The sequence below is a fragment of the Lepidochelys kempii genome, chromosome 7 (genome assembly GCF_965140265.1).
Source record: "Lepidochelys kempii isolate rLepKem1 chromosome 7, rLepKem1.hap2, whole genome shotgun sequence".
NCBI classification, from domain to species: Eukaryota; Metazoa; Chordata; order Testudines; family Cheloniidae; genus Lepidochelys; species Lepidochelys kempii.
In genome coordinates, this window is record NC_133262.1 from 36,911,299 (window position 1) to 36,935,892 (window position 24,594).

A 24,594-nucleotide genomic window follows, 5' to 3' on the forward strand; every position below is an offset into this window, starting at 1 on the left:
TGGGCCGGGGCAGGCAGGATTTTTAATGGCATGCTGCTGCCTGCCAGGGTCCCGGCCTGGGTTCTGCAGTGGGCTGAGCAGGGCCGGCGGCTGGAACCCGGCAGGCAGCAGCGTGCCATTAAAAATCGGCTCGCGTGCCGTCTTTGGCACGCGTGCCATAGGTTGCTGACCCCTGGGTTAGTCTATCCCTAACTCCTTCCTGCCACATCCACCTCAATGAATCATGGACTCCGAAGCCTAAATGGGATCATATAATTGGGAGCATCAGTCACAGGCAGTTCGTTTTTTCTAAAGCATGGCAATTAAATGCACTCTGTCAATGCACAATTTCATGCACCCAAATGACGGAAGTGGAAATAAGGTTCCCACACCAACTTTTCACTAGGCCTTGTTTCAAATTTTTTTTTATTTTTAGTTATTTTTTTTAACTAAATGTGTAGCTTGATCTATTACTGTGTGTTGTTTATTGTGTACAAGATGTACAATGCTGTTGCTGTTAGAACCTCTGTGTCTCAACTGTGCAAGCTGAACAGTGTGTTAGTATAGTTTATTTGCATTTATACACACATCATAGATCTTTGCTTACAGGGCCCGGGGCTTTTATTTGTAAACCTTCTGGTTCAAGAGCTGCATCTTTACTTTACAAACAGCAGCAGGAGGTAATTGAATAGAGAATGTGGGTTCTACACAAAGGTATGCAGTGAAGTTTAGTGACTTGCCCTAAAGAAGTTGAAGATTTCAATTCAACCAATCAGGCCATTCAGCAGGAAGTTTGGCTGGCCCATTCTAACCATTTGCAACCATTCCCTGGATCTATGCCTCTATTAGACTGGGGTGAAGATTTTCCAAGGAAGGCGTATTGTCTAATGATCAGACTAAACTGTGGTGAGCAAGGAAGAGGCGGGATTCTAACCTAAAATGAGTCATTGATTCTCTGTGATCTTGGGCAAATCATTTAACCTCACTGTGCCTTGGGCAACCTAGCAGAAAATTGGGTAAGAATCTCGTTGATAGCCAGATGGTGTATGTTTGATGAGATTTCCTGGATGGGTAAATTGCCAAAAAGGACATCCACCTGCCTATGACCTCTTGACTGTATTTTTGCTGCAAGTAATCTGTTCTTAAAATAACCTGCCCCAGTCATGTTAAGAAAAAATATTGTTCTGAGGCAACCCCAAGATAGCCTAATTGACTCACATATAACACTTTGAGCCTTGGCAGCAAAAAAGCACAACGGTTTTAACCAAGCCGACCTGCCATTAGGGATGTTCACACGCATTCTTTGTTGTGCTAGAACAAAATGGTGACTGTTTTTCCATCTGTGATAAAGACATGCTATCAGACTTAAAATCATGTCTTAAATCATACTTGAAACACGATTCCATTCCCCCGTGATACTAACCGCAGCTAAGGTAGTAAAAATAATGTTAAACATGTAATTATTTTCCATGATTGATGCTTTTATTTTGTGTGCTTGTGACTATATATTTCATTTGCCATCGCAGTGCACTTCCTGGTTCTTATACATGAGCGTAAACATGCGTGTATTGTATGGGAACATTTAATTGCTTTAAAACATCTTCACCATGTAATTTTGAAAACCTCCAAGAAAACAATCTACATTTCAGACTCTGGGCTGGATCATTGCCACTCTCCAGCTGCTTTGTGGTGCTTCATAATTGGCTATCTGGGGATTCCCCTAATGTGAGGGTCTCCCTGGGTGGCATAATGACTTGATGCTATACCCCTTGCCAGGATATGAGGGGTGTCAAGGGGAATGGCTAGAGCACTGCTGTACTGCAGTGATCCCTGGCCACTAGAGTACCCCGTGGTGGCCATAAAGACACCTTTCTCCCTCCTGCCATGTGTGACGCAGTTCCTCCTCTGCCTTGGTGGGTCCTGCGCTTATTGGAGGATTTGCTTGCCTTGGAGGTTCACGGCAGCCCCCAGTTTGGCCACTTTCGTGGCTCAAATCTGCCGTTCACTCAGTTAGCCTCATCGCTGGCCAGCATGGGGAAAAGGAAGAACAACAATCCCCGCAGTCTCTGCTGATCCATCTAGTGGATCGGAGAACAGGCCAGAGACCTTCCCCTCTGGTGGAACCCACAGTCCAGGTCAGCTCCTCCGGTACCAAGTAGGGAGTTGGGGGGATAGAGGGATGGGGGGAACCCAGGCCCATCCTCTACTCCGGGTTCCAGCCCAGGGCCCTGTGGATTGCAGCTGTCTACAGTGGCTCCTTAACAGCTGTGTGACAGCTACAACTCCCTGGGCTACTTCCCCATGGCCTCCTCCCAACACCTTCTTTATTCTCACCACAGGACCTTCCTCCTGATGTCTGATAATGCTTGTACTTCTCCGTCTTCCAGTAGTACGCCTTCTCACTCTCAGCTTCTTTCACCTCTTGCTCCCAGCTCCTCGCATGCACACCACAAACTGAAGTGAGGTCCTTTTTAAACCCAGGTGCCCTGATTAGCCAGCCTTAATTGATCCTAGCAGCTTCTTGATTGGCTGCAGGTGTTCTAATCAGCCTGTCTGTCTTAATTGTTTCCAGAAAGTTCCTAATTGTTCTGGAACCTTTTCTGTTGCCTTAGCCCCAGGTTGAGTAGGTCCCTTTTCCCTGGGTAATATATCTGCCTTCTATCACTCTCCTGTAGCCATCTGGCCTGACTCTGTCACACATGCCATACCAGCACAGCTGAGGATCTGGCTATCTATCTGCCTATGCCTTTTCTTTTAACAAATGGGATTTGTATTAACAAAACAAATGTCTAGCAGTGTGAGTGGATAGTTAGATAAAACTCACAGCGTCCAAGTGACATGTGGAAAACATGGTGTTGTGTATTTCCTTTCAGTTACATCCATTACAGAATTCTTCATAAAGCCTTAAGACCACTGTGCTCTCTCCCCAGCAATACAGTAGGGAGCTAAACCTCCGAGGCAGTTGTGGTGTTACGCTGATGGGAAAAGCAACTGAATGGGGTGTTCCTTTGTACCCTCCTTTCTTCACTCTGCGTAAGGTCTGCAAAGAAACAGCAGACAGAGAATAGGCACCAGGAAGAAGCCATACTAAGTGGCATGTCATCCTCCAGACACACACACACCCTACAAAAATTTAAGAAGACCTGGAGTAAAGATCATGGAAAGCTAATGCTGATTGAAGTTAGTAATTACAGTTATGGGCTCTAGCCACTGGCAGCTTAGCTACTGTCCCTCTTGCTGATGAGAGGATGTTGGAAGGAATAATGGAGGAAGCTTCCCATTGTGCTGCTGGCCAAGGATATTTGGAGATCCAGATACCCCAAATATCTTCACTTTCCACTTTATTTGACTCTACCACCTACTGTTCCACCCCTTTCAATAAAATAAATCAATCAATCTGCAGTGTTGAAGAGACCGTGATGTTCCAAACCTCTAGAGTTTACAATAGTGATTCTGTTGTGTTTGTAGAATCAACTTTGTCCTTCTAGGAATGAACCTGGAGGAGTGCACATCTCCTTTGTTCCTCTCCTTGCACTTTTGCACAGAAGGAAAGAATACAGGCTTTGGAATTAAACTGTGGTAGCGCAGTGCTTCATCCTGCAAGAGAAATGTGTATGCTAGTCTATCACTGTACATCAAAACATTTAATAACAAACCTTTTAACCTGGATCATACTTCATTATTGTAGGATCTGCATTACTGTGCTATAACTTGCGGTGATTCATGGTTGGTTATTAAAACCTAAAAGCCAAGTTAGAAGACAAGGAACCCATGACTCTCTGATTTGAAAGTAGCTTTTAAACAAGGTGTTAGTGATATAATTTGATCAGTGATGATCCTATTTTAATAGCTCTCAGTACTGTCTATCCCAAGCAAGAAGATATTTGCCTTGCTCAGCATGAGTAAATTGAAGGATGGGGTGAATGATGAGATGAGATTTACTGCAAAAAAAAAATGGAGGTATCCCATAAAAATATCATGCAAGGCCAGAAAATGTACACTGCTTTTAAAATAAATAAATTCTTGAACCCGCAGCCACTTGGTACAGGATGTCCTATTTTCTGCAGCTGTTGGAGTCAGTATTTTAATCCTTATAAAATCTTTTTATTTATCATTTTATAAGAGCTGCTTGGTGATAATTTGCTGATTTGAGAGGACAAAACTGATCATGATTCATGGCAATGTGGAGTTTTTTACATTGATCAGCGTCCGTCACATCAGCAGCTCTGCAATAAAGAAAAATTTATAGCTTGCTTACATCTACTCTTCCCTCTCCCGCCCACTCCCAATTGATGTATTCCTTACAATTCTCCTCTTATGCTTTCATGGACAATTACTGCAACATGCTGATGTTTTGAGATGTATTTGTGGCTTTGTATTTTACTAGAACTGGGGGAATGCTGAAGACGCTGGAGGGGTTTTTTTCTTTCTACATAATGTATATTGAATAATTATATATTGTTGAAAGGGCAAAGAACAAATGAGAATGTGTTTTGTCCTAGCTGTGTTGTGGATGAGATGGACTTCTCAGCAATGGAACTGGATGAAGCACTCAGGAAATTTCAGGCTCATATCCGTGTTCAAGGAGAAGCTCAGAAAGTAGAACGACTCATTGAAGCTTTTAGGTATGGCACTGAAATACGTTGTCAGAGCACCTGACGTGATCCAGCTGTCCCATGTGAGACAGGGAGGTTGGGTAGAGTTAGGCTATTCCCTGCTTTATTAAGCTGCCTTTGAGAACAATAGGGGTTTTTTATGCAGTTACATGATGGTAGATGTTTACTTTATACATTAAATATAGAATAAGGAAGTTTTATGTGCTATTGTTAATGCATATTGTTAGTGTAATTATTTTTATTCTTTTATATAATATAGCTGTACTTCTAAATTGAAAAATTCCCTCCAAAATCAGTCTGATTGGCAAGATTTTTTTTTTTAAACTTCAAATATCTGTCCCTGAAAATTCACTGTTGTAATTTAGGAGCTTGGTTTCTGTACATGGAGGCACTGGACTTTATTTACATTTTACAGTATCTCCATGTACTTTTTTTAACCTTCTGTTAAGCAGGTTAGCACAGTGGGGCAAAGAGAATTAATTTATTAAAGCCCACAGAAATGTTCTTTATTGTGGAAGGAAAAAATGTAAATCATCTAAAATATAAATGTAAAAATCCTGGCGAGATCCTCAGCTGCTGTAAGCAGGTGTAGTTCCACTGAAGTCAGCGGAATATTGAAGTTAATGAAGTTACCCCAGTTGAGGATCTGGTCTGGCTAATGAGTTCACTGGTTGTAAAACGGAAAACTTAAGCCTTCAGCATTCTAGGATGTTAGTTCTGAGAATGTGACTGGGCAGAGAAGTACTATAGAAAACTAAATGTGTATGAAGTATAAAGGATACCAAACTTGGCCTCTTGAATGTAACAGTTCATTGATTTGGTTTTAGTCACACAGCTTTTGTTAACTCTGGCCGACTTCCCCCCCTTTGTTTCTTACAGCCAGCGATACTGTATCTGCAATCCCGGCGTTGTGAGACAGTTCCGAAATCCTGATACCATCTTCATCCTAGCTTTCGCAATCATATTGTTAAACACAGACATGTATAGCCCAAATGTGAAACCAGAACGCAAGATGAAGCTTGAAGATTTTGTTAAGAATCTAAGGGGTGAGAAAACTTGAATGATTGTCAGCAAAGCTTTTTATTTGTTAGGGAAATTACAATATATCAGATATTATATTGTATCTGAAGTAGGTTTGCTTTTAGGATGGCTAGGGAAATTATATATAAAATGTTGGTTTTATAGATAGATATATATAAATTTCCCTAACCATCCTAAAAGCAAATCTACTTCAGATACGATCTAAGACAAAGATAAAATATATAGAGCCTACTTGTGATTTTACTTACTTTGCATTTACACTGCTGTGAATATATTGACTTCAGCAATGTTATTCCTAAAATAATGTGAAAGCAGAATTAGGCTTGTAATCCTTCATCATCCATATTCCATCCTCATTATAAAGAACTTCTATTCAGTCTTTTATTCCCAACTCCCTTGAGATCTGTTATAAATATCTTCTATCTTGTATTCACATCTCTGTAATGTGCCAATTTCCTGGATATAATTGAAACTTGGCATGTTGGCACCCTTTGTGTAGTCAGATGGCAGCTCATAAAGTTTGTAATTTTACATACATGAATGAGGCTGAATAAACCCTATTATATAGTAAAGTTGTCCAACAAGTGAAAGAAGGTACAAAGATCAGTAGTGTTAATGGATAACGTAGCCAGTGTTTGTGAAATGGGGAGTACAGTGTGTAGACAGGGATGGGTAACTACATTGTAAGCCCACTAATGACTTCTGTACTCATACCTTTGGTCAACAGAGGCAGAAACACTTCACAAATCCATCACCAAGGACACTGGTCCTCGATGCTGACAGAATTTTAGAAGTAGGACCTTTTGCAGCATTCTCCAAAATCTTGAATTTCATTTTTAAAATGAAGTTTCTTTCACTGTCTTGTTTCAAAGGAAACTTTCAGGATCAACTTTTCTGTCTGCCAGACAGACAAGTTAGTCCTCCGTGAACCAAGAACTCTCCCACTCATATTAAAGGGGAGTTAATGTGGGAGCTGCATATCCACAATGATTATCCACGTTCTCAGAGATGAAAATTAAAAACTTTGTTTACTAGACCCCCATCCAACAAATGTTACCTAAGATAACTTGCGCTGTGAACACATAAATATATATAAAAGTCTGGAAAATAATCAGTGTGCCATGCTGAAGGCCTTCTGAAATAAACAGAGGCTTTAAATCCCTTAGAAAAAATCAGTTCTAAGGCCCTTGTAAAAGTCAAGTGGGAAGGAAACTGAAACCCAGCTAACCTAATTGCATTGAATTCTGCATCTGTGTGGATGTGGAATCCCCATTCCATGACTCGAAGAGTGATTTCCAGTCAAGAGGCTTAATCTGTTCTCCAGCCCTTGGCGCTCTGAAACCCACAGTCAGACCTTTCTGCTCTTCTGCTTTCCTGGTTCACCAAATCTATATCCCATACCTCCCCACATTATATGCTGGTTCCCTCCCCAGAGATGAAAAATCTTGTCCCATTCACCAGAGCATGGCTTGTTAGAAAGAAGAGCAACATTATCTTAAAATATGTTTGAATTCCCTCCACCTTTTGCTTGCAAGCACAGCTCTGGTACTGACCTAAACTGGCTCTCTGTGCCACAGATAAAGAACCAGACTGTGCTTGTTAGACACAACCCCAGATAGTGTGGAGCTGCACCCCTACCCAGGCCTGAGGCTGAACTCAGGAGGAGTGGACACATTGCAGCATGTATATGGGAAGTGGATGGCTCAGCATCTACAGCTCCATAGTGGCCGGCTCGGTTAGGGTGCTGGACCTTTTCCCCGCCCCACACCTTTTCAGGTTGTTTATGCCTGAGGGGGCACTAGGAGGGACTATGATTATCTCTGGTCCTTGCAGGAAAGGCACAATAAAGAGAAGGCTGCCTATGCTTACTCTCCCCCACCTCAACTCCCATGCACGGGTCAGGCACAGTCCAATCCATAGTGTTTCTTCTGATTGGTAGCATTTGATTGTGGTAGAGTATGGGCTCACTGCAGTAGCAGAACAGACACAGGAGCTACGCCAACAGTAAGCACAAAGATACTGGCTGTAAGAAAAACAAAACAAAACACCTTTTTCTCCATCGCACAGCGTAGTTCGCTGCATGGCAGGAAGAAGGCAGTGGAGTTCATTAGTGGCTACTGGCCAGACTTAGGTCTATGTAATTCAGACAGCTGCCAATCTTCCCTTCATATCTACAGATGCAGTTGGTTCATCTTGATACTGATTAAGTCACAGATACTGATGTATTCTGGAATTTCAGATCTTGACAATGAAAGTGTTGGTTTTCCATTTCATTCCCTATAAATCAGTATTGCACGCTATCCTTGGCAGACATTTTAGTGTAGAGTGCAAGCTAAACAAGATTAAGTTTAGTATTGTCATTTTAGTTAAAAGTCTACAGAAGAATAAGGTTGAAAATGGCCTCATACTCCTACTTTCTATGCTCATTTAGCAGCTATGTTCTTGACTGTTTTATCAGAGCAAGGGTGTTTCTAGAGGCTCCCTCTTACTAGATTCCTACTATTGCTTTTTATATATAACTTTTGTCATAGAGAGCAGTCTAGTAGGCTATACTGTTCCTAACTTGTAATGAATGGATGGGTCTTCGGCTGTGGTCTGTGGAGCATTTGCAGCTGTTCACATGGTGCAAGCTCCCCCTTGCTTCCAGCTGCTAAGAAAAGATTAAATATTGTCATCAGACTACTTATGTAAGCAATTGCTGTAGTTGCCACAGGGATGTTGTGCGTTTGCAAATGGGAAAGAAGGTGAGCATGAATGGGAGGGGAGATATCTGTTAAGATGTGGTCCAGCCTGTGTTAAAACGTTTGAGGACCTGTGCTTTAAATTACTCACCAGATTTGACGTGCAAAAGGTGTATTTGGATTCTGTCCATGAAAGTTAGGAATTCAGGAGCAACTTCCAGGATTCTGTCGCGCTTGTTGGAATACTCTCAATAATTATTCAGTATTAAAAATTAAAACAGCATAACAAGACTGATGTGAATTAGTGTAAAATGCTCTTCTAGAGTAAACTGCATTCTCTCAAAATTAATATTAAAACAAGAAATGATTAGTTAAAATTATTTTAATCATTAACCAGCACACTTGTATGATAAGGTGTCTAATGTCATCTCAGACTGGATAATAGTTATTATTTATGGTAGAAGATCTAGCAAATGAGATGGGTGAGAGAGAGAATAATGTGTATTATTAGTTTGGTTTGTATAAGATGTATGGCTATGACTTAAATGAAAAGTTTCATTTAAAAAATGGGAGAGAAAAGTGTTTGATCTGGGATGTGGGATTCAGAACTTCTGGTTCACTAGTTCAAATCCAGCTGAGGTCATTAGTGACCAAAAGTCACTAGAATGTGAAAACTGTTAGGTGGCTTTTGTGAAATGTGTCAGACTCCTTGGGACTGGGTGTGTTGGTGCAAAGGTCTACCTACCTGGGCAGGTCAGCTTGCAGAATGAGGTGCTCAGGGTGCTTATTTCCTTCCTGCTAGACAAGTGTCCCCCTCACCAAAACCACCACCACAATTCACATTGTTTGATTGGCACCCTTGCTGGTAGTCTCCACAGAGAGGCCCAGGACTGAACGGACACGAAGACTGCACTCCCATCTTGCCTGTAGAGCTGATCCCTGCAGGTCAGGGCTGAGGAGCACTGGTGAGGAAGATTGGAATCATAGTACTGGTTCTGCCCTATGCTATACTGTTCTGGGGACAAAGGTAGAATTTAGTGTCCAAGAACATTATCTGGTAACTTTCATCTGCATTAAATTCACTTAAACTTTAATATAGTGGGGGTTTTTTATTTCATCTGCCTTAGTAGCTATGAAGGTTTGCTTAGGGAATTACTCTTGTGGGCAAATTTTGCTTTAGTAATTTAAAAAAAAAATCGAAAGTATAATTCACAATTAAAATATTTCAGTCAGTGGATGTGTGGTGTGATGAGGGAGTGAAAAGTAACACTTTTGTATTTTTTAATATATAACAGTGTTTTCTTCTGCTGTAAGATTGGCAAAATGACAGTGCATCAGAAAAGGATTTAGACTCCCTCAACTGCTTGTTGGCTGGAAGATTATTTGACTATATTAGGTCATGGAACAGAACTACTTAGATTAACAGGTATATTAGTGATCCATATAAACAAGGCAGCTCCTTCTTTGTGGTTAGTAAGGTAAACAAACAGTACCTATGTCCTTATCTTGTTCTTGCTAAGAAGCCCACATTATTGAGCTGTAAGTGTGGAGAGGAGCCAGTGTTGGTTAGTCAGGTCATTGTAAGCCAAAGTGGTAATGAAAGCTGTTGGTTTCTGCAGGTGTAGATGATGGTGAAGATATCCCACGAGAGATGCTGATTGGAATATATGAGCGAATCCGCAAACGGGAACTGAAGACAAATGAAGATCATGTATCCCAGGTCCAAAAGGTCGAAAAACTCATCGTAGGAAAGAAACCAGTAAGTTAATTTTGCACTAAAACTTAAGCTGATTATGCCAGATGACTGAGAGTTGCCGGGCAAGGGATGCTACCTGAGGCTTCTTGTAAACATAAATTGGACTGGACAATGACAAAATATGGGAAGTATGTCAATGTAATAAAATTGCTACAAAGATGGCCTTGTTTTCATAACTTTCACTAAGCAAGTGAACATTTCTCTGCACTTTAGTCTGGACAGAATTGCACATCTGTGCATGGTGAGGTTATGAATATTACAAATTATTTTTTTAAATAAAGATTATAAAATGTACCTGTTTTACCCACATATTCTCCCTGTTAGTTTTAATCCTGAATTTTGGCTCTGAAATGTCTGCATTTTAATAATCTTCAGTGATTATATTTCAAAACGACTGGAGCATGTTGCTGCAAAGTGATGTCTTAGAAAAACATATTTCAGCTTTATACCTTTTAATTAAAGATTTTATTGATGTCAGTGTTTCCTCCTCCTTAAAACAGGCTGTACAGGCCCATGTTTAAAAGAGAGAAGATCTGTATTAGAGAGTGATATAATCTTATGGTCTAAGAGATAATCTGGGAACCAAGTTCTCTTGAGTTCTAATGCTGGTTCTGACACTCGCTCGCTCCCTCCCTCTCTAGGCTTCGCAATTCAATTAACTCCTCTTCCTCATGTCCTCTATCTGTAGGAACGGGATAATAATATTTACTTAGTTCACAAAAGTGCTGAGTATGATTCTGACTGTTCTGTACTTAGTCATTGATTTCTATTCAGGGATCTTGAAGTGCTTCACAATCGTTAATTACTTTCTCTTCACAACATCCCTGTGTGGGAGGGAAGTATTTTTATCCCCTTTTTGGAAATGAGGCAACTGAGGCACAGAGAAATTCAGGACAACATTTTAAAAAATGTCCACTAATTTGGGGTGCCTTTGTTTTTGGATCCTCCCAAACCTGCAGCTGAAGTCAGTAGAGGCTCCAGATACTCAGCACTTTTGAAAGTCAGGTCCACATCTCAATGAGCGCCTTTTGAAAATGACAGGTTTCAGAGTAGCAACAGTGTTAGTCTGTATCCGCAAAAAGAAAAGGAGGACTTGTGGCACCTTAGAGACTAACAGATTAAGTGAGCTGTAGCTCACGAAAGCTTATGCTCAAATAAATTGGTTAGTCTCTAAGGTGCCACAAGTCCTCCTGTTCTTTTTTTGAAAATGACTTGCCCAAAGTCACATAGGAGATCTGTGATAAAGCTGGAAGCAGAACCCAGACCTTCTAACTCCTGAGGCTGTGCTGCAGTTTTTAATGGATTCTTGGCTACCATTTGAGCTTCAACTTGTTACCTGCCATAGGGAGTTTTAGGTGAGTAGGGACAGATTAGGAACTGAGGAAGGATCTCAAGAGTTGCCCAATTATTTGTTAAGAGCTTTGAAGATCAATGCTAAGTATTATTTGTCTAACCTGAGACTATCCCAGTTGGTTTAAAGCAGGGGAATCAGGGCATGAAAGAGAACTGAAGACCCTCTGGAAGAACTGGGGGAAGGTGTCACCAAATATCAGAAAGCGAATAGTGTCTTACACCATGTGCTACAGGGGGAAAGGAAAAACTTCTTGACTGTTCTATAGTGTTTGGGTGGGGAGGGGAGTGTCATATTTATTGTCAAATAAAACTTTCAGTTGACAGTATTTGTATGTATTTCTGCTCCTGTCTGATTCAGGCACATAGCATTCTAGACACAGGGCTTGATCCTCCAGTGTGCTGAGCTCATGCAGTAAGGGAGACTTAACAGCCTTTCTGGAAGCAGTGGTTTTTCATAGAATCAGGTGCATTTGGTGAGAATTTTTTTACTGTGTGAAAGAAAATGCAGGAAATAGCCACATATACTCATAGAAATGTTTGTTTTTACTTTATAGGAGTTTAGTCAAGTAAGTAGTAGAAAGACCATGAAGTATTTACTTGCTATGATACAGTACTGTTTCTCTGAAGTTTAATAAACTTGTATGTGTCTTTCTACTGTAGATTGGATCTCTGCATCATGGACTTGGTTGTGTAGGTATTCCTTTTCATATTGATTCATGGTTTATAAACCACACTAATCAGAAGCAGTTTAATATTCAGGATTATCCCTTACTAACACTAATATTTTTCTGCTGTATTTTTGGCTTTTTCAAAATGTAGGCTTCTTTCAGTTTATTTATCTTTTAAGCAAACTTTTCTCACTGTTGACTTAGCAAAAACACACCAACACTTCCTGCAGAAGTCAGTTCATCCTCTAAGGTATAAAGATTTGCTAAGAATGAAAGTTTTTTCTTCGTGTAGTTTGTTTATAATTCATTGCCTAGAGTTTTTTAGATTTTGTTTTTTCTCATGCTCTGTCTTTTTTTATTTGTGCATTACTAATGCAAATTGTCACCAGACTATCTATCTAGGGTGCCCTATGCAAAAATGAAAATCGCATTGATTCTGTCCCAACAGGCACACCGTATCACCTAGCTCTCACTTTATCAACTATTCCTTGTTTGTTTGTTTGTTTGGAGGATATTGCCAATTAATTTGCAACTCTCTTTTCAAAGGTAGATGAGTACAACAGGCATTAAATAAAAATTGAAGTCCCACACAAATACAATTATATTCTTAAAATTGAATCTCCTAATGAAGTGTTCCACTTATTTTAATCTCAGGCTAGTGTTGCCAATAATAGTAAAAACCATTTTTTAAAATGCAAATATAAATGCTAATTCCCCATCACCTGACTTAGCTTTGTACAATGTAGCATCTTCTGTCAAAAGATTAGATGTCATTTTACAAATTTGACTCTTAATAATTTTATTATTATAAATATTTTCCTTTGCATTATTATTTTATTCTAGGATGATCCAGAGAATCTGGAGTACTTCCAGAGAAGTACTTCTCACTTGCATTGCTTTTAATCTGCTTGCCTCCTGCAGTCCTTGCATGAGCAGTCAACATGGAAGCCTTGTTAGAGTGGTGGAAAGCTTTTTTTCAATAGTCTAATGAAAGTATCTATTAGTACTTCCTAGGTGTTTGTTTAGCAATGCCTGCAGACTACGGAAATGCTCTGGAGGACACTTCTGTTGATTGTTAAGAATGAATACATTTTCCTTTCAGTTTAATTCCATATGTAGGTCTCTGTAGTTAACTCTAAATTAATTAGGTTCAGTTTACTCCTTACAGTCTGTCATCTTGCAGTGGCAGATGCCAGGCTGCGAGCCCCAAGGGGAAGTAAGTCTGTCTGGAGTTGGGGGGGAATGCAGCAGCTTAACCCACATCTAAGCCCTCTCTGGTGGCAGCCCACAACAGCTAGTCCAGCACCAAAAGTGGGAAAGGGTGACCTCTAGGGAAAACTGATTCAGCACCTTTTCTCTAGCATTCTCTGCCAGCTGGATTCCTGTAGAGCATTAGCCAGGTTTTAAAACTCTCCTCCCCTGGCAAAAACCCCAGGAGAATAAGTTATTAATATAATGCCACAGGGGCATTGGGGGTGAAATTCTGGCACGATTGATGTCAGTGGCAAAAATTTCATTGATTTTTAATAAGGCCAGGATTTCACCCAATGAAATGACAAAGAGGAGGGGAAGGTGTCCATTTATCAGTTTCTATATTAAAATATAGGCCATACTATGAGCAAGTTTTGAGAACCACTGATTTAGAGGACTAGTGTGTACTTACTAATAATCTCTGCTTTTCAGCTTCCTTGGCCTAATAAACCATATTGTTCCCGTATAGAATCAGAGGTTGTAATAAAATAGTTCATTTAAAATAAGAAAAACAAGTCCTAGGTGCAAAGGAATATTCTATGCTTTACATGAAAATATAAATTTAAAACATCCCTTTTTAATATGATTGGCAGAATAATCTTATTTGCATTTGAAAGACATGAAGTCTCAGTAGGTTCAGAATAACTATATTTTCTGTAGATGCTGTAGGCAGGAATGTTTCAAGGTAGAAAGTGGGAAGTTACAATTGGTTTTCTTATCAGCATGAGAAAAGAAGTCAGACTGAAAATGCATTTATGTTTTCCTGATGTGCATGCCACCTTTCCTTGATGTTAGAAATACATAGGTAGAATTAAACAATTAAAAACAAACCCACCAAAGCCTGGTGTATTCGCCATCTCACAAAAGGTGAGATAATTTTGCATCCCCTGTTATTTGGTATTAGATATTTAAAAGTGTGCAGCAAAATGGAAACACTTTGCTTTGTGATCAGTCTTTCTGCTTTATTTTACTCAATGTTTTATAGCTATACAAACTAGGGATTGCTCCTGCTCCTATTGAAGACAGTAGCAAAACTCCCATTGGCTTCAATGTGCAGGATACAAGACCCTACAGAATATCTGACCTAATGATTTCATTATGTTGTGGATCTGTTGCAGCTCTGCAGCAGATATATCTGTGTTATTATATTGTTCATCCTGTGATGAAAAACAGTCTACTATTGGTCTTAAAGAACTAAAGATATTAGAAGTATTCACATAATCATAAAGACTTCAGGCAAGAAAGATACTCTTTATTAACTGAGTTCAGCATTGTACTTTTCTGTATACCATAGGTTCTCTCTCTACCCCACCGGAGACTTGTTTGCTACTGTAGGTTGTTTGAAGTTCCAGACCCAAATAAACCTCAGAAGCTTGGTCTGCACCAGCGAGAAATATTTTTATTTAATGACCTCCTTGTGGTACGTATTTTCAGATACAATGTTTTTTTTCTTAAGATAAGCTTTTATTAGCACACAGATTCTGATAAGTAGAGAGACTTCTTAAGTACACTAAGAAGTGTGTAGAAAACTATATTTTCATTGCTAGATTTCTGCTGCCATTCATTTGTTTATCTTTGCTTCGGGGGAGACAGCTTAACCTTTGCCCTGATAGTCTTATCAGCATATTTTTGGCACCAAGGCTGAAGGGTTTTTTGCTAGGGAGCTTTACTAGCACTATCAACCAGGTTTTCTGTGACGTGATGATGATTTTCTTGCTTATAAGGTCCAGCTTTCTAAAATGCAAATGTTTTTCAGATCTTGCTAAAGGCTGGAGGCCAGACTTTTAAAGATATATGGGTGCCTAAGGTGTAGATGGTACCTAGCGGGACTTTCAGAAGTGTCTAGGTGCCTAACTTCTATTGATTTCAGTGGGAGTTATGCATGTAGGTGCATCTTTAGGCACCTAAATACCTTTAAAAATCTGCCCCTTGGTCCTTCTTGGAGCTGAGCACTATCTGGATGGAGCTTGGTGCTGTGAACTCCCATTGATTTCCATGGGAGTCAGCAAAAAGAAAAGGAGTACTTGTGGCACCTTAGAAACTAACAAATTTGTTTGAGCATACAGCTCAAAACCCAAGAGGCAATATGTGCTAAGAGGCAGAGTGTTATGAATTTAAACAGCTGTAAACTAAGGATTTTGTATCCTCCAGTTATCTGCAACATAGGTTCTCCTTCCCATCGCATATGCACACATACACACCCCTTGGAGGAAATAGAAGAGTTTAGTTTACAAGGGGAAGCTCTTGTCTGAGTAGTGAGTATATCTGTGCAAATACGTTGAATTTTAGAAATTGAGTTTTACTAATTGAGTTTATCCTTATAATAAATTAAAACAGTTCTAGCAAATCTACAGGAAAAAAAAAACATGTTGTAAGGGCTATGTATTGCTTGCATGAATATCATTAATACCTCATTACATCTAAGCCCGTCATTTTCCCCAGGCATTTTGGAAAGGGATACCAGCCACGGCTTTGGATTATTTTTATTATCTGGCTTTAGCTGGTCAGTAGTTGTTTGAGTCAAGATGGGCTGAGCGCTCCTTTGTTTCGCATTGTGCACTGTTTGATTTATTTGTAGGATGACACCCAGTGCATGGGACTGGAGCCTGGGTTTTTATAATTCAAATGCATTTAAAAAATAAGATTCATGGATAAAATCGGAGACGCTATTTAAAATCCAAATTGTGTTCTAGTGATCCATGAATATGACCTTGAGCTTCAACTTGTCTAGGAAGAGTTCATGTCCAACTGTTCATAATTAAGGCTGCGAGTCTGTCATGGAGGTCACGGATTCCGTGATTTTCTGGGACCTCTGTAACTTCTGCAGGTGTGCCTGACCCCAGAGCTGCCCGAGCTGCTTGGGCAGCCCTGGAGCCAGCTGCACTGCCCCACCCCCAGCAACAGCAGCGGTCCCAGGGCACCCCCCACCAGCAGCATTGGCGGCTGTGGTCCCGGGTCGGCCCTCACTGGCAGCGGCGGTCCTGGCTGGCTTCCTACCCCCGAGCTTCAACGGGAGCCCCGGAGTGCGCGCACGCACGCACCCACCCCCACAGCATCCCCACAAGCACCAGCGGGCACCACGAAGCTCCCCCAGCAGCCCAGGTGCCCCCCCAGAACATTCAAGATGTAGTCAGGGGTATATAGTACAAGTCATGGACAGGTCACAGGGCTGAGCATTTTTGTTTATTGCCCATGACCTGTCCATGACTTTTTTACTAAAAATATCTGTGACTAAAACATAGCCTTGCTCATAATCATTGATAATCCCCTAAATATATATTTAATCAAGTACATAAAAGGTTGTTACAAGGAGAAGGGAGAAAAATTGTTCTCATTAACTGCTGATAATAGGAAAAGAAGCAATGGGCTTAAATTGTAGCGAGGCAGTTTAGGGTGGACATTAGGAAAAACTTCCTAACTTTCAGGATGGTTAAGCACTGGAATAAATTCCCAGGGAGGCTGTGGAATCTCCATCATCAGAAATTTTTAAGAGCAGGTTAGACAAACACCTGTCAGGGTGGTCTAGATAATACTTAGTCCTGCCATGAATGCAGGGGACTGGACTAGATGACCTCTCCAGGTCCCTTCCAGTCCCACAATTGTCATTCTATGATTTTCTTTGAAACCTGAAGATTCTTTCTTGTTACTACTATTAGTTATAAGAAAGTGGTTTGGTACAATAGTTTATTGTTGCAAAAAATATTTGTGATAGTTCCAGTTTACCTGTTTCAAAAAAGGCTCATCTAGCTATTGAGATAAAACAGGAAAGGGTAATTAATCTGGCTATTGATCTGTGTTCAGTTGATCTGTTATGATCTAGACGTGTCTTTTCCCTTGAATATAAGTTGAGTAAGTTGAAATATGTTTTACAGTTGACTTTCCTTCCCAGCATACATTCAACTTGACCCAGTGTCTTTTAAAAATACAAATAAAAGGAGTGACAGCTTGGAAGCATTTTGTTGAATTACTTTCAAAAACAGGAACACTTGTAGTACTTTGTAGTCTGAATGTATTTTGATTTTTACCTGGAGAATTAAGTTGGTTGGATATTATATGCCATATTTTGTTGTGAGTGATAACATAAAGGTACATTGCCTGCTCATTATTTATAATTTGTACTCCTTACTCAGGGCTTGAACAAGGCAGCCTTCCCTTAAAAACAGAAAAATAGCCTTCAGATCCAAATGTGATCATGAGTGTAAATCAATGCAACAGTGTCATCCTCTGCAAACAGTCTGTGTTTTGTCTCCCTTAGTCTGATGCTAATAGCTTTGCCAAATTGTATCAGAGTGAAAACTGACTAGAGTCTTGTTAGTTATCAGTGGTGCAAATGGGGAACTCTATATCCAGAAGTTAAAATTAACAAGAACTGAATCAATTTTATTCTGCCACAACTTGAGCAAGCTGTGAGCTGCAGCAGAGGCAGGATCTAGTTATGGTGGAGGAGGTCCCAAAAACAGATGCTGAAGAGCAGGTTATTTAGTTATTATTTGTATTTCTTTAGTGCCTAGAGGCCTCAGTCAAAATCAGGGTTCCAGTGTATTAAGCACTGTACAAACACAGTCTAATCAGACAAGACAGACCAAGGGCAGGAGGAGAATCAGAGGCACTGGGAGGTGAAGAGACATGGCCAAGGTCACACAGTAGGTCAGCAATAGATCCCAGAATAGAACCCAGGTCTCCTGAGTTCCAGGCCCATGCCCTGTTCTGCCTCTCTGCAGTCTCATTGTAGTACAGGGGACAGAGAGAGGAAAAGCTCTTTCTGACGTCTAAGAGCCAGAAGGGATGCGTGCTTCAGACTTATCGGATACCACCTAGTGGGAGGCTAAGATAATCCCACCGACCACACACTGATAGGAATCCTACCACCATCCCTGTGAGTTGGCTCAGTTTCTTATCTGAGACTAGCTCCTGGACTAGTGAGTGATTTAGTCCTTGAGCTATTTTGGGTAAATCTGCACAGCCTGTGGAAGTGAGCCTCTCAGCCTGGGTCGACAGACTTGGGGTGGTGGAGCTCACACTAGCTCTCTCTAAAAACAGCTGTGTAGACAGCACTTTGAAGTTGCGGCTCAAACTGGAGCGCTGGCTCTGAAGCTTAGGGAGGGAGGTGGCAGAAGTAGCTTGGAAACTCACTCATGTGGCCGATGTAGACATACCCTAAGTGTCTGGTAAACCTCTCAAGCCCTACATATGAGGCGTAAGGAGGGAGTGAATAGGAATGAGGGTGGAGGGTAGCAGAGGGAGGGAAGAGGCTGATAGAATAAGGTAATAGAAGGGAGAAATAGTCAAGTACTGAGAGATTTTTGGGGGGAGTAGGAGAGACAAACAACTATGTGGCAGAGAAAGGGACGAATGACATATGTATGACATATGCAAGCTAATTGTGAATGTTTCAATTACATTCAATAAACAATATGTAATTGTTTCATTTCTTTAAGATTTAGGGGCAGTGGCCTTGGGAGATATGGTAACACACAGATACTTTGTCCCAAGCCCTCTGGTTGGTAGGGGTCATGTACATTTTTCAAGCCTTGTTTATCTGTCTGCAAGCAAAGGTTGTAGAATCATATCCCAATAGACTGGTTCCAGTGCAGGAGGGGGAAAAAAGAAAAGCAAAAGTAGCAAATAGTTACTGTATTGGAGACTGGAAGCTGTCTTTGGGTAAAATATATATATATTTCTGATATGCCAGTACCAAGAGTAATTAAAGTAGTGTGCATAGAATTGTTTCACTATTGTAGTTGAATACTTTCCACTGATGTTCAGATCAAAGAACACATTCTTATTTTGTCTGGGGTTTTTTAATTGATATTTTCAGGTCACCAAGATCTTTCAAAAGAAGAAGAATTCGGTCACGTACAGTTTTCGACAGTCCTTTTCCCTCTATGGAATGCAAGTTCTTCTTTTTGAAAATCAGTGTAAGTTTTTCTCTCTATTTTTCTCCATATGGTTTTCTGATATCAGGATGAAGAGCTGCCCATCAGTTTCTTAGGTCTAGGAGGTGAAGTCAGTATGTGCTGGAACTAGCCCTAGAATTAAATACAAGATGCTCTTTGAAAATAGCAGGACTGTCAAGAGACTTCTGGCTTAAGGATCGGAGTCACATCTGCCTCAGAATGGTGTTTCTGAATGCAGTGAGGACAAATTTGGTGTATCCTTTTTCTTCAGCTGCAATTAACAGATATAGTTCTAAATAATGACTGAGAGACCGATTTGAGTAAAACAGTCTCTCAGCTGCTGTTTGTTTGTTTAATATCTTTACTGATTTATAACTCAACTCCGTACCTAAAAGATTAAATACAAAATATAGTTAGATGAAGTTTCTGTATTTAAAAACCTGCATCTCCTGTCCCCAGGTGTTCCCAGGGTAATTTAAATGCTTCGCCCATCAGATGTATCAAACTCAGTCTCCAGGAGACAGCCAGAGGGGGCCTTCCATATGACTATCTTGCCACTGCTCCTGGAGAGTTGAACCCCAGGAATCAATAGCAATAGCAATCTAACAGCAAGCATAGCTGTTTCTATGGGACATAAGTGGTTTCTCTGACATTTGGCACCCAGACCATGTATGGCTTTATAGATAATAGCCAAAACCTTGAACTGTGTAACAAATCCAGTGTGGTTCAGTGGTACAATAGTTTCTGGTTTCTCCAAGGTGTTCCTTGCCTGCCATTCCCATAACCCCTGAAAATGAGGTCACATGCTCAAATGGCTCATCCAAATAAAGAAACAAGTTGGTGTATTTTACATGAGCTGAAAAATCCAGGTGATTTTTTTAAAGGGTTACAATTACGGTTTATTGCTGTAATCTAGCTGTGAGGTTACAAAGGCATGACTTACTCAGGTACAGTCCACATCACACAGGAATGTTTGCAGCCTGGTCATAGATGAAAATAGTTGTCTGCCTCCACTGTCACCTGGGCATCCAAAAGCAGCTACAGAGCTAACATAACTTCAACTGCAAACTACACTGGCAAAGATCAGACATACACCTTCAATAGAGGGCACACTTACTGACTTTGCCTAATCCTAGAGATGCTTCCCCATGCCTTTTGCTATCGATAAACCTCTTGGTTCTTGTCCACATCCTCACTTCTGTGTAAACATAAAGACCTATGGTATCTTGGAGTCAGCGGAAATTAAGCATAGCTTTGAGTGCCCCCCACAGACTGATGCTGCTGCAGCCCAAGCCATCTCATTATATGTCGCCTCTTGCAGAAGTGAAGGCACATTGAGCAGGTCCCCATATGGGAGAAGCCTTGGGGTTGCTTCTTAAAGGGAAAGGAGCAAACCCACTGAAGAGGATGTTGTGTCCATCCCTCAAAGATTCTGCAGATGAGTCAACAGAATCAGTCACACTCACAAGCACACTTCAGGGCTATAGTAACCCATTTTCTTGTTGGAAAGTAAAGCCTGATCAAATTTTTAAAAACTGTCAAAATAAAAGTAGTTTTCCAAAGAAGTTAAAAACCAAAGTGTGCAGCTAACCTGTGTATAAGCTATTTATGGACAAAGAGCTTAGAATGTGCAAACAGTACATTAGCAGGGGAAGAGAAAGTCTAGTCCCCTGTAACCTGTGAAATTCATATTCTCTTTCACTCCTGTGAGTGAGAAGAGACTAACTCAAAGTATTGCAGGGCCAGCAGAGCAGGCAAGTAACCAATATCAATCCATCCAGTAAATCTACATGTTGCAGCTGTCAGAATCAACTTGTTCTCAGGGAATGCGATTCATGAACATTCTGAGGCCAGTGTCACTAACGCAAAGGGAGCGAAACCTTTCAATTTGGCTGATGCTGAGTCGATTGAAATTATTGGCATTGCACGGTTGATAAAGGTAAAATATATTATGGGATTTGTTGGCTCCAGATAAGGAAGTATGGCATTTATCTCTAGTGCATAAATAGGCCACAAGGAAAACATTTATATTTACAAACAAACGTAGTTTTAAAAATGTTAAGGTTAGCGGCGTATTTTTAGTGGAGTCCAGCTAAAACCTAAATTATTTATCTCAGTGTTTGCTGCTGTAGGAATCTCAGTTGTATTGATAGCCGTGCTGGGCATAGGAGTTTTATTGGGGAGTTTGGTCTCTGCAGAAGAGCTGATAAGTACAATTCACTAGCTTGAATTTCTCTCTAAGTGTCTTCATAGTTATCAAGTTGCCTTACTTTTCCATGCTCAGCTGTTATGAATGTCTTCCCCCCCCGCTTAGTTCTGCACTTTTTCTGGTTTATAACTGAATAGCTAGTTGGCTCCTCTTCCACCCAAGAAAGGTGAATGACCTGATTTCCCTTTTGGTTGAAACTATGTATGGTGCATAAGTCTTTGTGTAAACTGTAGCTGTATTTGACTCTGCGCTTCTTAAGGCAGTGTAATACTTTTTTTGGAACACAATGACCTTGGCAGCTGGGGGTAGAGATTGTCGCACACCAGATGGTGTTTCTTGAGTGAATGACCATGAGAGAGGATTTGTTGTTCTGCTTAAATAGAAATCTACAATGCTTGAATTCCATTTTGTTGTGCACTTGGAAGCACCCTGTGTTGGAGTAATGGATCATGGACTTTAATCCATGGAAGAGATCTGTATTTACTTAGTATTCAATTTGGGGACCTTCTGTCGATAAATAAGGTCGGATGGCTCAGAAAAGACATTTTATTAAATTATTTATTGCACATGTTCTAAGACTGTGTGAGGCCTCATTTCCAGGGGCCAGCAGTTCAAGCAAAAACTCAAATAGTTTTCTGTAGTGGAGAAAATCTTCATTATGTGTATATCTCGGTGTGTCTGTACCTTTCTGCTCAACTGGCAGATGTTTGTGTGACCAGCTGTTAAGACCTGCTATGTTAGATGCACAACTGGACTGCAGGCAGCTAGTTCAAGAATTAAAACGAAGACAATCTGATAAGCAAGGGCTGTTTGCCCCATCATTTACACATGCCTTTAATTAAATGATCCCCATTGTTGTAAATAAAGGTAAGGATGTCACTGTTCATGCCCTATAGAGTAAGCACATTTTTACTCCCTCGAAGCATGACACTGGTGGGTAACATTGAACAAAAAACGTGATTGGAGAGCTGAGGTTAATATGAAACATTCCTGCCTGTTTACTCACAAACAACCAAAACAAAATGACCAAGAAGAATCTATAATTCTGAGGGTTAGTGCTAGAGTCTTTGCTCAGCAAAAACTCCCACTCAAACATGAGCAAGGTGGTGGGATCAGGACAATTGAATATAAATTATCAGAGTTATGCATGTATTTTGTCATGGATTTTTCTTCCACGCTGTACAGCACTGTCAGTGCTTAAAGGGAACGAGTGCATAAAGCTTAAATACTTCAGTATTTATTATGGAACGTTAAGTTAAGCAGTTCCATATATAGAAAGTTCTAATATGCCTTGAGGCATTTTCACTAAGCCCCTCTGTCTCTTGAGCTCTTTAGGCTTCTTTCTGTTATGTCCACTATAATTATATACCGAAGTGTTACATTTTCAAGGCGACCCTGACCTGCTATCTCAAATTACATCTGTAAATTTTTCACTTACAGTTGTTTGCATGTGCAGACTAGATAGTTCATCTGGCTGGTTCGCACATGCAAAACGAGACTGTTAGTGTGCTAGCAATTGCACGTGCAAAGATGCCAGGCATAATTTCTGAGAAAGTTTTGAAAATCTGGCCCATAATGAATAAGAATATTAAACTTAGCCCTGGTCTCCACTAGCACTTTAGGTCGAATTTAGCAGCATTAAATCGATGTAAACCTGCACCCGTCCACATGATGAAGCCCTTTATTTCGACTTAAAGGGCTCTTAAAATCGATTTCCTTACTCCACCCCTGACAAGTGGATTAGCGTTTAAATCGGCCTTGCCGGCTCGAATTTGGGGTACTGTGGACACAATTCGACGGTATTGGCCTCCGGGAGCTATCCCAGAGTGCTCCATTGTGACCGCTCTGGACAGCACTCTCAACTCAGATGCACTGGCCAGGTAGACAGGAAAAGAACCGCGAACTTTTGAATCTCATTTCCTGTTTGGCCAGCGTGGCAAGCTGCAGGTGACCATGCAGAGCTCATCAGCACAGGTGACCATGATGGAGTCCCAGAATCGCAAAAGAGCTCCAGCATGGACCGAACGGGAGATACGGGATCTGATCGCTGTATGGGGAGAGGAATCCGTGCTATCAGAACTCCGTTCCAGTTTTTGAAATGCCAAAACCTTTGTCAAAATCTCCCAGGGCATGAAGGACAGGCCATAACAGGGACCCGAAGCAGTGCCGCGTGAAACGTAAGGAGCAGAGGCAAGCCTACCAGAAAACCAGAGAGGCGAACGGCCACTCCGGGTCAGAGCCCCAAACATGCCGCTTCTATGATGAGCTGCATGCCATTTTAGGGGGTTCAGCCACCACTACCCCAGCCGTGTTGTTTGACTCCTTCAATGGAGATGGAGGCAATACGGAAGCAGGTTTTGGGGACGAAGAAGATAGCTCACAGCAAGCAAGCGGAGAAACCGGTTTTCCCGACAGCCAGGAACCGTTTCTCACCCTGGACCTAGAGCCAGTACCCCCCGAACCCACCCAAGGCTGCCTCCTGGACCCAGCAGGTGGAGGAGGGACCTCCGGTGAGTGTACCTTTTAAAATACTATACATGGTTTAAAAGCAAGCATGTGAAAGGATTACTTTGCCCTGGCATTCGTGGTTCTCCTGGATGTACTCCCAAAGCCTTTGCAAAAGGTTTCTGGGGAGGGCAGCCTTATTGCATCCTTCATGGTAGGACACTTTACCACTCCAGGCCAGTAACACGTACTCGGGAATCATTGTAGAACAAAGCATTGCAGTGTATGTTTGCTGGCATTCAAACAACATCCGTTCTTTATCTCTCTGTGTTATCCTCAGGAGAGTGAGATATAATTCATGGTCACCTGGTTGAAATAGAGTGCTTTTCTTCAGGGGACACTCAGAGGAGCCCATTCCTGCTGGGCTGTTTGCCTGTGGCTAAACAGAAATGTTCCCCGCTGTTAGCCACGGGGAGGGGGGAGGGTTGAGGGGGTAGCCACGCGGTGGGGGGAGGCAAAATGCGACCTTGTAACGAAAACACATGTGCTATGTATGTAATGTTAACAGCAAGGTTTACCCTGAAAGAGTGTAGCCACTGTTTTATAAAATGTGTCTTTTTAAATACCGCTGTCCCTTTTTTTTTCTCCACCAGCTGCATGTGTTTCAATGATCACAGGATCTTCTCCTTCCCAGAGCT

At 41.1% G+C, this 24,594-nt stretch overlaps 1 protein-coding gene across 18 annotated transcripts in view; it reads left to right on the top strand.

Moving 5' to 3' along the window:
- Nucleotides 1-24,594, top strand: part of IQSEC1 (IQ motif and Sec7 domain ArfGEF 1) — a 718,643-nt gene that overhangs the window by 674,956 nt on the left and 19,093 nt on the right. For 16 of the 18 annotated variants that reach the window (XM_073352194.1, XM_073352208.1, XM_073352210.1 and 13 more), the window contains 6 exons: nt 4,482-4,604; nt 5,475-5,641; nt 9,937-10,076; nt 12,087-12,116; nt 14,640-14,765; nt 19,164-19,263. In XM_073352194.1, coding sequence (XP_073208295.1) covers nt 4,482-4,604; nt 5,475-5,641; nt 9,937-10,076; nt 12,087-12,116; nt 14,640-14,765; nt 19,164-19,263 — 686 coding nt within the window. The remainder of the gene's footprint in view (nt 1-4,481; nt 4,605-5,474; nt 5,642-9,936; nt 10,077-12,086; nt 12,117-14,639; nt 14,766-19,163; nt 19,264-24,594) is intronic. The other 2 variants (XM_073352196.1, XM_073352197.1) reach the window with 1 other exon arrangement.